This window comes from Thrips palmi, unplaced genomic scaffold, assembly GCF_012932325.1.
Source record: "Thrips palmi isolate BJ-2018 unplaced genomic scaffold, TpBJ-2018v1 HiC_scaffold_1, whole genome shotgun sequence".
Taxonomy (NCBI): Eukaryota; Metazoa; Arthropoda; class Insecta; order Thysanoptera; family Thripidae; genus Thrips; species Thrips palmi.
Genome location: NW_023144620.1, coordinates 371,941 through 388,142, shown reverse-complemented (window position 1 = coordinate 388,142; position 16,202 = coordinate 371,941). Strand labels below are relative to the sequence as shown.

The 16,202-nt window shown below is 41.9% G+C and overlaps 1 protein-coding gene across 2 annotated transcripts in view; it reads right to left on the bottom strand.

The window, feature by feature from the left end:
- The window catches only part of LOC117638916 (beta-glucosidase 22-like), a 29,849-nt gene extending 13,682 nt beyond the window's left edge, over window positions 1-16,167 (bottom strand). Inside the window, exons 1-4 of one of the 2 annotated variants that reach the window (XM_034374098.1) lie at window positions 16,010-16,167; window positions 10,353-10,487; window positions 8,862-8,987; window positions 5,108-5,291 (exon numbers count right to left, since the gene is read on the bottom strand). In XM_034374098.1, coding sequence (XP_034229989.1) covers window positions 5,108-5,291; window positions 8,862-8,987; window positions 10,353-10,487; window positions 16,010-16,093 — 529 coding nt within the window. In that variant the 5' untranslated portion in view covers window positions 16,094-16,167. The remainder of the gene's footprint in view (window positions 1-5,107; window positions 5,292-8,861; window positions 8,988-10,352; window positions 10,488-16,009) is intronic. The other variant, XM_034374109.1, reaches the window with a different exon arrangement.
- Between the last annotated feature and the right edge of the window lie 35 nt (window positions 16,168-16,202).

The following is a 16,202-nucleotide window of genomic DNA, read 5'->3' as shown; positions in this document are numbered from 1 at the left end:
AAAATCTTACGAGAACCAAAATTTTAAACGTTTCGACTAAATCTCCAAAAAATGTCCAAAGTCACTTTCCTTTAAGCCAAAATGAAGCTTACTCAATTATCTAAAAGGGTTTTAACACAGAAATTGTAAAATCTTGATCCGTCTACATCAAAAGAAAATTTTTACAAAGTGCTTTTAACATGTATGAGCCCCCTTAAATCCTATTCAGCGTATCTATACGCAAAGAATGAATGAAGGAGTCTTCCAGCTTTTTGGCCCGCCCTTCTATTCAAAAAATAGGGGGGGGGGCTATGCATTTGCCTTTGTGTCTGTGTGTTGTTGTTGTTGTTGTTGTTGGTGTCTGTGTACAAGGAAGGAGTTGAGCTAGAGTAACCAGATTTGGAGGGTACTTCAGGAGTACCGTCCAAACAAATAATCCGGTGGTGCAAATCCCGTCCGGGTCGCACAAGGGCTGCTGCAGGTGCATCATGGTTTACATGAGCGGGAGGGGGATTTCCGCCATTATTGGTGCTAGCAGGGCACATAGGGGTATTTTTGGAATCGGGGCGACGAGACAAGATGAATGGACCTGGTCCCGACCCCATCGGCCGCTTTTACAAGTTGGCCAGATCAGGATCTTCAAAAAAGGGGGTCGACCGACTAAAAAAAATTATTGCAGATTTCGATTGGTCTCAGCAAGACCTTTTCAACGAGGGGTCGGAAAGGGGGTCCAGGAGCCCGACTTCGTCTATTAGTCACATCAGGATCTTGAAAAAAGGGGGTCGACCGACTGAAAATTTTTACCTAAGTTTTCGATAGGTCTTGGCAAGACCTCTTAAACGAGGGGTCGGAAGGGGGGTCCAGGAGCCCGCCTTCATGAGTTATGGGGAAAAGTGCGACGAACTCGTTTTGCGCTCCTGCTGTGCCTCTATTGCAAGGAGTTGCAGTAGCATGGCAAATATGGGTATTTTCGGAATAAGGGCGAAGAGACAAATGAAATGGGCATATTCTTAGGACAGTTGGAGTAAAAAGTGTAAGGACTATTGCATATTGTGAATAGAAGGGCGGGCCTAAGTCACGATGGCACATCGATAACTTTGCTTTACCCGCTCACGGTGTGTGTGATGCGAGCGGACCGAAGGCCCGGGCCTTCGATTGCCAAGTTGGGTCTGATGCGAGGGCCGAAGGCCCGAGAAAAGGCCACCGGCAGGCCAAGCTGGGCCGGCCCCCTGTCGAACCGAGTTGCCGGCGCAGCGAAGCGGAGCTGGCAACTCGGTTCGACGGAAGGGCGGGCCCTAGCTTGTTATTTCCGTTGAGTTTATCAATTTATCATCTTTGGTTCCCGAGCAATGAAGGTTTTAGTTATTAGTGTACAAATGTCATGGGCTGAACACATTCAACTGAGTGAATCGTGGAATCCCATAGCGAATGACAGTAGTGTCACATAGTGCCCAGATCAACAGTTTTACGGGAAACAGCAATAACGCTCAAAGTTTATGCCGTAGAGAATCGTGCCAAAGCTTATTTTGCGCTTAAAACATCAAAGAAGAACATCTTGCGGAGCATATGTCCTCAAAATGTATTTTAAAGGTAAAAAGCGGACGCGGCGGGAAATAGAAAAAGTTTCTAATGAGCTATTTTAAGACTATTTCCAATTCTGATCGCTACCATTCCCGTCCTTTTCGAAGGAGAGTCACGACCTACTGCACGTCGATTCTCCTTCATGATACCTTCCTTTGAGTCTTCTTACCGCTGTTGGATAACAAGCCGTTTGGGAAAAAAAGCCAAAGTCACATGGTGGCCGTGTCACATGGTACCCCACCTTCCCTTACATGGCTGGGTGAGGAAATATTCCTCACCCAAATTTGGGTGATAAAGAATTCCTCGCCCAAAATTTTAGAATGTAAATACCAAAGAAAAAACAAAATGTTTACAACATTTTCAAAATAAACAAATTTGTTTTGATTTCAGTTGTAAGGGAGTCATGGGAAATGCAACAAAAGCCGTCCTGACCTACAAAATTTCACTGCACGACCCTTTCTCCAGAAGCTCTTACATCTTTTTGGAACGAGAGCGTAAATTCTTGGTCAACACCCTCTCATCAAAATACAGTTTACACTGCCAATCCAAGTGTGAGACAGTCTCACACTTGTAGGACTGGGACATTTGGTATCACGTTTACAAGTGTGAGCCACGTTTGTCTCACGCCTGCAAGTGTGCCGTCAACGGGGGTAACTTGGGACACTTTTTCACGTTTTTTGAACGCCAGAGGTAAGATTTTCAACCTAGACCATTGGATCCTAACTATGTTAAAGTTAGACGAGAGGTGAATCACTGGTGTACTCTGTACAAATTTGCCAGTGTACTCACAAGTTTTACGAGGGCGAAATTGACTAGTTTTTCGACCGATTTGGCGCTAAGTGCCGTTTAAAACGGTAAATAAAACCTTCAAATGTTTACAAATGTGAAATTTATGAGAAAAGCAAGGCGTACTCACCCGTACTCATGTACTCATGTGTACACCAGAACGCAGAGTGATTCACCCCTCGAAGTTAGACCCTTTCCCCATGATTTCATGCTGGCCTGTTTCATTTGCTCTGCAAACTGAAGTGTGTACATAGTACACTCTTATTAGAGCATGCTCATAAGTGCACCCTTATTTACAGCATACTTGCTAGGCACACGCTAAAATAGAGTGTACATTGCATGTACACGTCAAATAAGAGTGAACCTGGCAAGTACACTTGAACTGGCCCATGCTTTAAGATAGGAGTAATCGAGTGTGCTTTAGCGTGTACTTGCAAGGTACACACTTATTTAGCGTGTGCTTGCCAGGCACACTCTATTTTGGCGTGTGCCTAGCAAGCTATTAATAAGAGTGTACTTGTAAGCATGCTCTAATAAGAGTGTACTATGTACACACTTCAGTATGCAGAGTGCCTCGATTATGTCGTTTACAAGCTGGCTCGAAAGAGTGTCCCAAATTACCCCATGACCGGGGGTAACTTGGGACAGTAGGTAATAACCTACATTCCCACGCATCTATAGATGTTAATGGATGTAATAAATTTTAGTCACAACATAATGACCAAGAATTCAGGCCTAGGAACTCTTGTGGGACCGATATAAGACTGTATCTAGGACTCTGCGAGGAACTTTCTTTTCTTCTGGTATTTTCCAGGCATTTTCTGAAATGTTCAAAACCAGAAGACAAAACTGCAGAGCAAGGCATCTCTTTCCATCATCAGCGTAACATACCAGGGACCGGGTCAGACAACTCATAGGACGCTAGGACTGCTGGAAACATGAGGAAAAGACTGTCCCAAGTTACCCTGTGAAATTTCGATTTTTGATAAGTTTGATGTTGTGAATTTACGACGGAATAATTTCCGAAGGTATTTAGGAATGCCCCAAAGTGCACTGTAAATGTTTCTTTCCTACAGGACTTTTTGTAAATCAACGGAAGTTCGTCGGTAATATCCGATGGTTCATAGTAAATTTACGACGGAAAATCGTCAATTTACAAAATCCCTTGGAAATTTACGGAGGGCTTCGTAAATTCACGACGGTTCCTCGTAAATCTACGACGGACCTTCGTAAATCAACGAAGGATATATTGGCAATTTTTTTGCCGAAGGATCCGTCGTTAATTCCAGACCTATAATTACGAAGGTTCTTTGTTTATTAACGAAGGTTCCCTGTAAATTTACGAAGAATCTTTGTAGATTTACGAGTGCTTCGTAAATTGTCATTGTGATTGTAAAATCGACAGAGGTCCTTCAAAAAATTTACGAAGGTTTTTGTTAATATACGAAGAACTTCGTAAATTAACAAAGGAACAGTTGGCAATCTTTTTGCCGAAGGATCCGTCGTTTATTCCGAACATAAATTTTACAGTGTAAGGGAGAGTGGAGTAATTCCGGACACGGGGTGATTCCGGACACTTTGATTTTCACTGGGCTTGAGTAAAGATTACTCAAAAGCCCGCCTAACAGCGGAAGATTATCAGTTAAAAATGATAATTCCAAATCGCCAAGGTAGGAGGTCAAACCGTTCGGCTGTGGTCGCTGCACGAAATTTGAGTACCATCAAAACTAGGTATAAGCTGGATCTTTACCTCGTATTTCCATGTACTTATCGTACCTTACTGTCAAGTTCAGTCCTTTGAATAAAATTTCATCATATTATATGGTCTTTGGACTTTACTTTGGCGTTTCGGGAGTGTTCGTGTGGCTCGTCGTTTTCTTACAATTGAACATCAAAGGTTTTCACTACCTGTGGGGTAAATCCGGACAAGAAGTGTCATTTTCTTCAATTTCCCGCATAATGTTAAGGTAGTGGGTTCAAAATTGTGGACATGCATCACCACCGTTAAGAAGGATAGAGAACGAACGAAAAATAGCATTGCAGCGATGTTTAAGAGCTTTACTCAAGACAGTGTTGTCAGTTTAGGGGTTTTAATAGAAACTATTCCTTTTAGTATGCTTTGAGTAATAATCAAACACTTGAGTTCGCAGCAAATGTCCTTGTACGCCTTCTAAAAGCATGCCTCACATCAAAATAAGCGAAAATAAGCTCGAGTACACTGAGAATGAAAGCGTCATGATCATGACTAAAATTTTGGGCGAGGAATTCTTTATGACCCAAATTTGGGCGAGGAAAGTTTTCTCACCCAGATTTGGGCGAGGAAAGTTTCCTCACCCAAATTTGGGCGAGGAAGCCTTCCTCGCCCAAATTCGGGTGATAAAGTATACCTCGCCCAAAATTGGGTATTGATCATGACTTTTTCATTCCCAGTGTAGTGTCAAATCATAAGGTCGTCCGGAATTGCCCCATTGGTCGTCGTCGTCCAGAATTACCCCAGCCTGGGGTAATTCCGGACACGTGCATGCAGGGCTTTTGTTTGGCGCCTATATCTCCCTAACCAATGCTGACATTTGGCTTTCATGTATATCATTTTGAAGGTAAAGGTCCATACTTTACTCTCCTGTAATAACATTTGACCCAAGAAGCATTTTCAAGCTCAAAGAGCAAAAAAAAAATGCCGGAATTACCCCACACTCCCTTAGGAATCCACTAAAAGCCCAAAGACGTTCTGCACCGAGTAGATCCATGCTGAGTAGTTTACCTTTCTGGGATGGGTAGTACTCTCTCTGGTAAAGGCGGTATGCTTTCGAGTGTGCCAGGATCGTGTTGTGCATGCATCGATGGATGTTGACGTCCGAAGCCTTGACCAGACCGCTGAGCGCGAAAAGCATGTTAAAATACATGCAGTACTGGTTCGGCTCATTTATAGTGGTCCACAGCGACACCTAAAAGCAAGGCTTTTCTGAGATCTACTTGTTCGATATATAGTACAAAGCGAAGAATCACCGTAAAAATTCGGATTGTCACTGGGTGTGTGCGCACTACTCCTCACAGTTAAAACTCTACGAAGAATCGCTTCGTATTACGAAGAAAATGAAGGCATTGTAAAATCTACGAAGAAATGCTTCGTATTATGAAGCAAAATCCTACGTAATACGAAGCATTTCTTCACAATACAAAGCGATTCTACAATGCCTTCATTTTATTTGCAGTTATGAAGCAAATGCTTCGTAGGCTTTTAAGAGTGCTCCTGAACGGCCAGCTGATCTGGCTGAGTTTTTGCAGGGTTATTAGGTATGTTCTTGGCTCACCACACCCCAAAAATTCAGCTTCCTATCTCAATCCTTTTTGTCATTTCAGCCAAAAAACACTTAAAAACGGCGGAAAAAAGACAACTTTTTAGGTACTTTTGACTTTTTGTCAATTTCATGTTGTTTTCTATGTTTTGAGGCTGCTGATGACAAAAATAGAACCGAGGGGGAACAGCTTCCCACATTCGTTGACGAAATTTGACCACATTCCACATTCAGGTGGCAAAAACGCCTGTAAGTAGGCAACATATGTGGAAAAAACGTCAGAAATCTTGCAAATTCTTGCACATTCACACAATCATTGTACAAAAAATTTTTGCAGTGAGTCACCCCTCGAATAGAACCCATTCGGACCCCCGACCCAAAGTTAAGTCCCACCGTCAACGGGTTAACTTGGGACAGTCTGCCCTGTACAGCTTGTTGGTGCTGCCATTCAGCGACGGGGGTTCCTAGCGTCAAACCCGCAGCAGGGGTTTTTTTTCAGAGGCCTCAGGGCACGCGCAGAAAGGTGGAAGAGGTGCATAACATACAATTAGTATTTGGGAAGCGGGAAACTAAGGGTTTTTGACAAAATACGTCAATAATTGGCAAGTTGACCCTAGTGCAAGGAGTGAAATGCAGATTTGGCCGATTAGTCTCTCGGGTTGTTAGATCATAGACAATAACGTTTGCAAAAGGGCGTTGATTTGTTTTCCCATCTTCGGGCCAGAGTTCAATTCATCAAAAATCGAAATTTTACGGGGGAACTTGGGACAGTCTTTTCCTCATGTTTCCAGCAGTCCTAGCCTTCTGGGGTTGACTAACCCGGTCCCTGTCATAACTTAAACTTCGGATTTTACGCTGATGATGGAAAGAGATGCCTTGCTCTGCAGTTTTGCCTTCTGGTAACCATATTTTGAAATTTTCAGAAAATGCTTGGATAATACCCAGCAGAAAAGAGAGCTCCACGTGGAGCCCTAGATATAGTCCAATATCGGCCCTACACTAGTTCCTAGGCCTTAATTCTTGGTCTTGTGACTTAAAAAATCAATAGATGCATGGGAATGTAGGTATTACCTACTGTCCCAAGTTTCCCCCGGGCATGGGTAACTTTGGGGCACTCTTTCGAGACCGCTGGGAAACGATATAATCGAGGCTTATGAACCAGACAAGCATGAAATCGGGGTAGGGTCAAACTTTAACATAGTTAGGATCCATCGGCCTGGGTTGAGAATCTTGCCTCTGGCGTTCAGAAAACGCGAAGAAGTATCCCAAGCTACCTCCGTTGACGGTAGTGTATATTTTGATGACCAAATGGGCGATTCTATGCCAAACCAACGAACTCTTGGATTTTCATGTCTTCGATTTGGATGAAACTTTTTTTAGGGGTAGGGGTCATTATGAAAAGATCCAATTTCGAAGGGTTTTGCGATATCTATCTGAAAGTTTTCAGATTTGTTCCGAGAGTGGCTCTTTACGTAAAAAGAGCTGGGGAACACGATGGAAATAGTTACGTGACGATTGGGTGAAGTTTTGATGTCGGTTTCCCCATTTAAGGTAATTTTTTTCCCGAAAAATCGATGTCTTCCAATTAGCTTGTCTTCGATGACTTTCCTAACATGATCCTCTTACATATTGAAAGAAAATCCTAAAAGGACTTGGTCGGCCCACCGTAAGTTTTCTATTTGCATAAGAAAAGATGTACCATTTTGGGCGTTTTTCTTGAATTTTCGAACCAACTTTCTGAGTACGCGTCCAAGCTTATGTCCCGTGAGGAAATAAATTTTGTCTTGTCGAGACGAATCCATTGATATATAGAAAAGTCATTTTGGACAATTTTGAAAATTGCACCCTATTTCAGTATGAGAAAAACTAGGGTAAATTTTCAAAATTGTCCAAAATGACTTTTCTATATACCAATGGATTCGTCTCGACAAGACAAAATTTATTTCCTCACGCGACATAAAGCTTGGATGCAAACTCAGAATGTTGGTTCGAAAATTCAAGAAAAACGCCCGCAATGATACATCTTTTCTTGTGCAAATAAAAAACGTACGGTGGGCCGACCAAGTCCTTTTCGGATTTTCTTTCAATATGTAAGAGGATCATGTTAGGAAAGTCATCAAAGACGAGCTATTTGGAAGACATCGATTTTTCGAACAAAAATTACGTTAAATGGGGAAACCGACATCAAAACTTCACCCAATCGTCACGAAACTATTTCCATCGTTTTCCCAAGCTCTTTTTACGTAAAGAACCGCTCTCGGAACAAGTCTGAAAACTTTCAGTAAGTACGGAGAAAAATAAAGAAAATATCATGATTCTGACCAAAGTGAAAACTTCGCTATGGTATAACATCCAAACGGGGAGAGATATCGCAAAACCCTTTGATATTGGATCTTTACATAATGACCCCTACCCCTAAACAAAATTTCATCCAAATCGAAGAGATGAATTTCCCAGAGTTCGTTGGTTTCACTGCAATGCCAAAGTTTACTTGCCACAAATTTGGCAAGCCGTTTTGAATGCCAAACATTAGCAAGCTAGGCCCGAAAATACTCCCCAGCTTGCCAAAATTTGGCAAGCTTATGACCAGCAAGCTTAGCCGACCAAAGCTTGCCAAATTTTGGCATTCCAAACGGCTTGCCAAATTTCTGGCAAGCAAACTTACCACTGGCTTTGCAGTGTTGGCATGGAATCGCCCAAATGCTATTTTTTGAGGGGATCACGCTCATTTCTACGGTCTGCCTAGCCGAGCAGCCTGCCGAAGGCCGGCTACCGCCGCAGGCCAAGTACACGCCAGGCGTGGATTGTCCAAACTGGCGCAGCATCGTGGCCTGTTACGACAAGACACGGTCTGGCGTACACGTACCTTGTATGCTTTAATTGAGCAGAAAATTGCAAACGATGCTGTTTCCGCACAAATTACATCATTAAGGGCGATAACAAGAATTTTGTTCTTCAACGACAAATTGCCGCTTCCTAGATTCAAGGACAATTGTTTCACTTTTGTTCATGACGAAATTCTGTGTTTTGGAACTCATCTGATTGTTTCTGTACAACAGTTTTTGACAGTGTATTGTACCCAAGAAGTTGCGCGGCGAAATGAAAAACAAAAACTTGTTTCGATGAATGACATTCCGCATCAATCGATCTCAGCGTTCCATTGCTATCGATGTTCCGTCCTTTTCGCTGCTCGTCGTCGGTAAAGTGAAGCGCCCTTACCTCATTGCCGTACTCCTTGAAAACGTAGTCCGCGTATGCGACAAACTTCTCAATCATCTTGTCACTTTCCCAACCGAAAAATTCATCCTGCAAACTTTGAGGATGGTCGAAGTGGTACAGCGTTACCTACATGGAAACGATGTGAGTATACTGCAAATAGCATGGATAGACTTCGCGCCTCTTTTTGAGTAAAAATGACGGTAAATCCTGCTATGGTAATCATTATTCACTGCATCCGCACGGCAAAAACTTTGTCGTGTTTTACAAGGACCGGTCACCTCAGCTAAGGGTCTTGGCCCCTGGTCCTTAGGTAAACCCGTCCGGCTAAGGTAGCTTCTTAGCCAAGCGTTTGTTTACATGTCCGCCATGTTGAGCCCATAACCTAATTACCGATGCTTCACACTCAATAAACGAATTTAACCGAGTAAAGGTAGTTAAAGTTTCAGAAAATACCAAGGTAAAATGTGCGATTTTTCCATTTCGAGTGCTCGTTTGCCTCTGGGTGATCTGGTTCATTCACGTTCGTGAAATATGTGGTCGGCTGAGGGAGCGCCGTAGCGTAAACATAATCCAAATTTCTCTCAGCAATCCTTCCTTCTTTTTGAAAAGCGAGTACAGAATCGGGTTTAGCTTTAAATTTTACGTAAGCAAACATGTTACGTTGTATTTTAATGGCTATTTTCTGCATTCCTACAATTGGCAAATTTGAGGTTAAAAATGGCGGACGTGAAAACGAACGCGCTGGGCTAGTTAGGCTAAGAAGCTACCTTAGCCAGAGGGTTCTCCCTAAGGATCAGCCACCAAGACCCTTAGCTGAGGTGACCGGTCCTTATAAAACACGACAAAGTTTTTACCGTGGCGGGAAACCGTGACTCGTGGGACGCACACTTCGTTTATCATCATAGATTTTGTTAAAAGAATAATTGATACCCGAAGCAGGTTTACTGAGACTAAAGGAAACGGGGCTGATTTGGCGGGCCTTGGCTGCGGCGATGCGTGCACGGCCGTTTTCGCCGTTTTTACCGCGTTAGTTGGTAAACCACTTTCCAGCTGAAGTTATCGTCTTACCGACAAAACCTCAACGGGTACTTAAAGAGTAAGGTGGAAGGATCAGCAAATTAGCTCCTTGGGCCGAATTGATACTTACAAAATGAGATATTCGCATTTTTGTAGCATGTTTACATTTTTTTTCGCCGTTTTCACGGCAGAATCGCCGCGTTCGAACGCGGACGAACCAATTAAAACAAGTTACAAACATGTCCATGACTCGTCCTGTGGGTATCAAATCTTCAAAACGGGCATTTTCCCGAAGAGACAACATTACTCTAAAAGTACACGTACAGGATTTGTGCATAAGATGTTTACTTCAGCTAGAAAGTGAATTTCTAGGAACCACGAAAAAACAACAAACAACGGCCGTGCACGCATCGCCGCAGCCATGGCCCGCCAAATGAAACCCGTTTCCACCCCCTGCTAAAATTCATGTCTTACCATTGGAGTCATACCATTGTCCTTGATCTCCTTGATCAAGTCGTGGTAGAATTGCCGACCTTCCGGATTTACTTCAGATGGATTAGAAGTTGGGAGAAGGCGAGCCCATGATATGGAGAATCGGTACAGATTGAGCTGGTAACATCATTATCAGAGTCGTGTCAGAAATTGGCTTATAACGCACATGGCTTTTGTGCAAGTAGCTTAAACCAACAAATTTCCAAAGTCTTGGACAAGAAACGACTAAAGAAAATTAATTCCCAATTTAAATAGGAAACCACTTTCATGAACCAGACCTCTCATCAAATTTAAGGGGGTTTATTTTTTTTTCTTGATCTCAAAAACTTATTTTTGGCTGAGCGATAGCGAACCCTGTTACTCCAGTGCGGTTGAAAAGCCTTTTCTGTACTCTACAAATCAAAGAGTGTACTAGCTGCTTAACTGAGCATGCCTGCAAGCACGCTCTAGCTAGCGCATGCCTGCCAAGCATGCACTAACTATCATACATGCCATGCTCAGCATTCTGATGCAGGAAACCCTAACTACTGCAGTAAATGTACGCTTCAGTTTCTGCAGGCATGATGGACATTAGTGCTGCTTGGCAGGCATGCGCGTTAGGGGGCTTGCAGGCATCTCCAGTTAGAGCGTACATGTAACTCTTGATTTTAGAGTCTCTGTCTGTGTGTGTGTGTGTGTGTGTGTACACTACTCCTCCTGAACGGCTCGGCCGATCTGGCTGAGATTTTGGGCTCGGCACACGCGAAATTTCACTATCATAGCTCACGTGGTTCAGCATTTATAGCCGAAAACTAAAAACGGCGAAAAATCGAGTCTTCTGCAGGCAGATACTTATGTCTTGAAGGGAGGGGGTCAGGGGACGGAGGCCCCAGCCTCGAGAATGTTACAAAAGTTACAAGGGTCAAGATCGTGATATCTGTTGATGAAACACCCTACTAGAATAAAGTGGGGGTCTGGGGGCGGAGCCCCCCAGTTGCAACAAGTAGAAGTCACCGACGATGGACAAGCAATGCCTGCCGAAGCAGGCTAGCGCCGCAGGCCAAGATAGTACGCCAGGCGCGGATTGGAGGAACAGGCCGCGAGACATCGCGAAGCCTGTTACGACAAGACGCGGTGTGGCGTAAACCTACCTTGTTGAGAAAATGTGAGAAAGTATCTTTTTGTTGGTCCTAGTTCAGTCAGGGCACAGACTTGGCTTGGGAGCTGGGTTAGTTCGTCAAAATGTGGAAATTTTAAAATCAAAGATGTTTAGCTCAATTACCACCTGCACGGACTTCCTATCAGCAAATACCCCAAACAAAAAACACCTTCAGAGAAAGGCATGTACATGTTTTCAGTCAAAATTTTTGACTTCTTGTACCACATATAGCGCCGGAAAGGTACAAAAAATGGCCGTTTTGTCGGTGTCCGAATACCCGATTGAAACACAATGTGAAGTCTAATTCCTTATAACGCCGTTAAAACACCCAAAGTTTTGTGTGCTTTCGAGAGTGGACACTTTAGTCTATATTTTAACCTAAGTCCCGAAACGTTGAGTTGATTCGTTCGTTCGTAAAGTGGAAGAAAAGTTTTGTCCGCAAATTGCGTCACTTGTTACCGGCATTTGTACACTGTGCGAAAAAAACACAGTGAATCCCGTTAATTTTTTTGCCGGGATTTACTGTAGTTCAGAACACAGGATTTACCGTGCCTGGCTACAGTATCTACTGTACCTGGTACAGGATATTCCGTACTCCACTCCTGTGGTACAGTAAATCCCGTACAAAGTACAGTAGATCCTGTTATAAAAGTACAGTAAATGCTGTACTCTGAACTACAGTGACAGCTGTACTAATCACTACAGGATTTACTGTGATTTTTTCCCACAGTGTATTTCGCGGCTCTGAGCGTGTTTTGTGCCTGCACCGAACCAAGTGCCAACCCTATTCGGCTTCGAAATTGATATTAAACAAAACTGCAACGGTGGAAATACTTCTACAGGAGTATGGTAGGTTCAAAACAAGTATAATAGGTCGCTTTTCCGTAACTCGCTATCATAAACCTGTAAACGCCAATGCGTAATTTCGACCTCCCCCGGATAATTATTTTCAAATACTGGGACAAATACTGGGAATCATGTTTGCCGCTTCATTTGACCTATTTACACCATACAGCGTCTGTTACGTACAAGCAAATTTGGTATTTCCTTGCGAAATAGATGGTTTTTATAAAGTGTTATGATGTAATCGGATGTAATCAGCCAGGACCCCGGCGTCGACGCCTGTTACTGCACTTTTGAAGCTTAAATACTTGTTTATTTCGAATCCAAGCCTATTACATATGTTAGGATTTTTTGTTTGTCCTGATCAGACGAATCGATTTCTATAAATAGATGTCAGTTTTGTCCACTTTGAAATTCCACCCAAACCCTTTGAATGTAACGAACGTCGACGCGCGTTTAACAAACGTCGACCCAAAGTACGCTTTCAACATTTAAGCCATTTGAAACAAAACTGGAACGAATTAAGCTTTGATATTTCTTGGGGACCATTCTAGAGCCATCATGAATGAGCCTGCAAAATTTCATCCGAAAAGCCGCACATTAAAATCTTGGAAATCCCGTGCCTCAAATTCCCACATCTCGGCGAACCAACCCAGCTATGCAAGAAAACGTTAACTTCATTCCGTAAGCTTAGTCTGAAGGACTTCAGCGGTGAAATCACTCATAGGTAGCCTGGGTGTATCAGAATGGGATAAACAATGAACCCAAGGTAGAAATAGTGGTCTGATGTACGTATCTTCTATTTCCTTATTTGTGTTTTGAGTGTTCCTTACTTGTGTTTTAAGTGTTCCTTACTTGTGTTTTGAGTGTTCCTTACTTGTGTTTTGAGTGTTTTCAGCCTGTCAGGATCGTGTTTAAAGAGCCAAGTCATTGTACGTTCACTTAACAAGTGGAATCGTAATCAAACCGTGTCGCTAATTTGACCCTGATTTGGCTCTTCGAAACATAATCCTGACAGGCTGAAAGAACTCAAACCACAAGTATACTAGGACCAAGAAAGAGAACTTCCTCAATTATTTTTCAACTTTTTTTAAAAAATATGTTTTTAAGATCTAGAAAAAAAAGTTCAAGTTTGTTCAAACAGTGAAAGTTTTTCAAAATTCTTGAAAACAAATCTGAAATGTTTTCTTTATGCCGCCCAAGACCTGGAAAAAATTTCAAGTCCCTAGGTCAAGCCCTTTCGATCGATTTGGACCTGCAAAGTTAACTTTTACCAAAAAGTCGCTAAACACAATATGGCCCACTGCTCCGGACAGGGTCGACCTAGGACCTTCAAACCTTGTGCGCATCTTTCTCTACCCTAGGGGTACATGTGGTAAAATTTTGGTCCAAATCGGTGACACCAAAATAAATCTTGTGCTCCAAAAATATGGAATCACTCCCCTTGACTGTTATGGAGGTTTACGTAAACTTTCAGTCGTTTCTTCCAAATTCTCCTCACGACAGAAGATTACCTTCCCAGTCTTTAGATTCTGGCAATTTCATTTATTTTGGCATAGGAAAAAGAAAGCATTGGCAGGTTTAAGGTTACTGTAAGGTGAAAAAACTATCTCTCAAAGTATAGGTGGCAATGCTTTGGTTTTTGGTGATTTAGTTCCTTACTATGAAAAACTTTTACAGCCACAGACTGGACTCCCAACTCCCATTAGTTCCAAAGTTATGAGGGTTTTAGTGTTATTTTAGTCGTTTACTAAAAATTTTCCTTGCGAAGAACCAAAAAGTTTACGGATGTGTGATTTTTTATTTTAAGGCCCAATCGACATGCAAACAGACAAGCAAAGCCGGATTTGACAATATATGCATAGATTAGCTGTAATTTCTGTTTGGAAAATGCGTTTTGAATTTTTCACTTAAATTTGGTAAAATTTTGGTATTTTTTGGTGTTTTCTTGTGTTTTTTGAGAAAAATTCCTGTTTTATGTTGGAATTTTGGAAATCCGGCTTTGCTACGAGATAGGCAAATCAATAAAGAACTCGTAAAACAAAAATCAAGTCTTGACAACTTTTGGTTCATCGCAAGGAGAAGTTTTAGTAAACGACTAAAGTTGTTACGTAAACTTCAATAACTCAGAAAATAATGGGAGTTGAGTGCCTCAACTTTGGGTTTAAGTTCATCTTATAGTCAGCAACTAGAAACCTAAATACAAACATGATGCCACAATTACTATTTTGAAAAATGATATTTCACATTTTTTTACTTTACAGTAACCTTAAAGATATCAGTCGAGAAGAGGCTGTACCAGCTATCTGTTTTACCAGGCTTTTTTATACTTTACTTCAAATTTGAGAGATATTGCCACATTTTGGTCTTGTTTTTTTTTGGTTTTTCAAGAAAACTAAGGCAGATATTTAAAAAAGGTCAACGCTATCTTTTTCCTATTCAAAAAGAGATAAAATTGCCAGAATCTGAAGACAGGGTAGCTAATCCTTTGTTGTGAGGAGAATTTGAGAGAAATGACTGCAAGTCAACGTGATTTTCCATAACTCAGAAACTAATATGAGTTAAGGCCACCCCTACTTCTAATTTAAGTCTTTTAAAACTGTCAAATCGCCACTTTTTTCACTTTAAAATAACCCTAAAAATAGGCTGTTTTTGCCCACAAATAATTTTTTGAACCAATTGTGTGTCAGCAGTTTTTAACGCTACCCGCACACCAAGCCTTGTACGATTTTCGCCGAGCTTTTGTTGACTTATACACTGAAAACCAAAAAGTGATCTGTATTTTCATACTGCACTTAGTTAGCATTATTCACTACAGTTTAGGCGCTATAGTTTGAGACTGCAGTTGGGACTTAGGGTCAGGGCGGAGAAGAACTGCACAGGGGAAGAACGGGACACCCCATTTATAACTTCAAATAACGTACACTCTCAGCATTTTACTGACTTTTTCTCATTAGCTTACGCATTTCTGTAAGCAACCATAATACTTAGTATTTTTTGTCAGTATAACTTAGCAATAGCTAATTACTGTACTGATATTACCGTTTTCTTAGTAAATTACAAAGAAATTTTTAAGTATTTAAGAACTAAATACTAAGTATTATGGTTGCCTACAGAAATACGTCTGCCAATGAGAAATAGTCAGTAAACGGCTGAGAGTGTATGCACGGGCATAACGACCGTCAAAAGTTGTTCCGTGGCATCAGCGGTTTATAACATGACAGTTCTTAAGCCTGTACATACGGCATTTGAAGTAAAATATGGGATGTTCAGTTCTTCCCCTGTCCAGTTTTCCCCCGCACTGACCCTAGTAAGAACTGCAGTCCTTTCCACCCGGGTTACTGTGTCAAGGGATCCTATTCAAAAGATATCACCTGGGCGTTCCCCCCCTGAGAATCTTATCTTAAACGCAGGTGAAGTTCTGTCAGTTTGATCATTTGAGACGGATGCGAGAGTAAGCGGAAAATCTTTCTACATGCACTGCCAGGTGTCTTTGATCCTTTATCTCCAGGTTAAAGCGAATTAAATCACAAATACAATATTGATTTGAAGCTGTATTAAATGATCGAATTAAGTGAAATTCGCCTGCGTTTAAGATAAGATTCTTTTGAGGGAACGCCTAGATAAGATCTTTTGTGTAGGACCAATCGATGTATACCTTCAACTCTTTAGCTTTCGCCACATCTTCTTTAAATCGGTGGTAGGAGTTAGCAGCCACGTCATGAGACTCACGAAAATTCATTAAAGTTTTCAGCTGTTCGGAATGAAGGAGGCGGTCGGCGACACTCTCAACTTTCCCTGGACAAAACAAAAAGACAACAGGGAATCAAGAGAAGTTTTTGGTGTCGTAA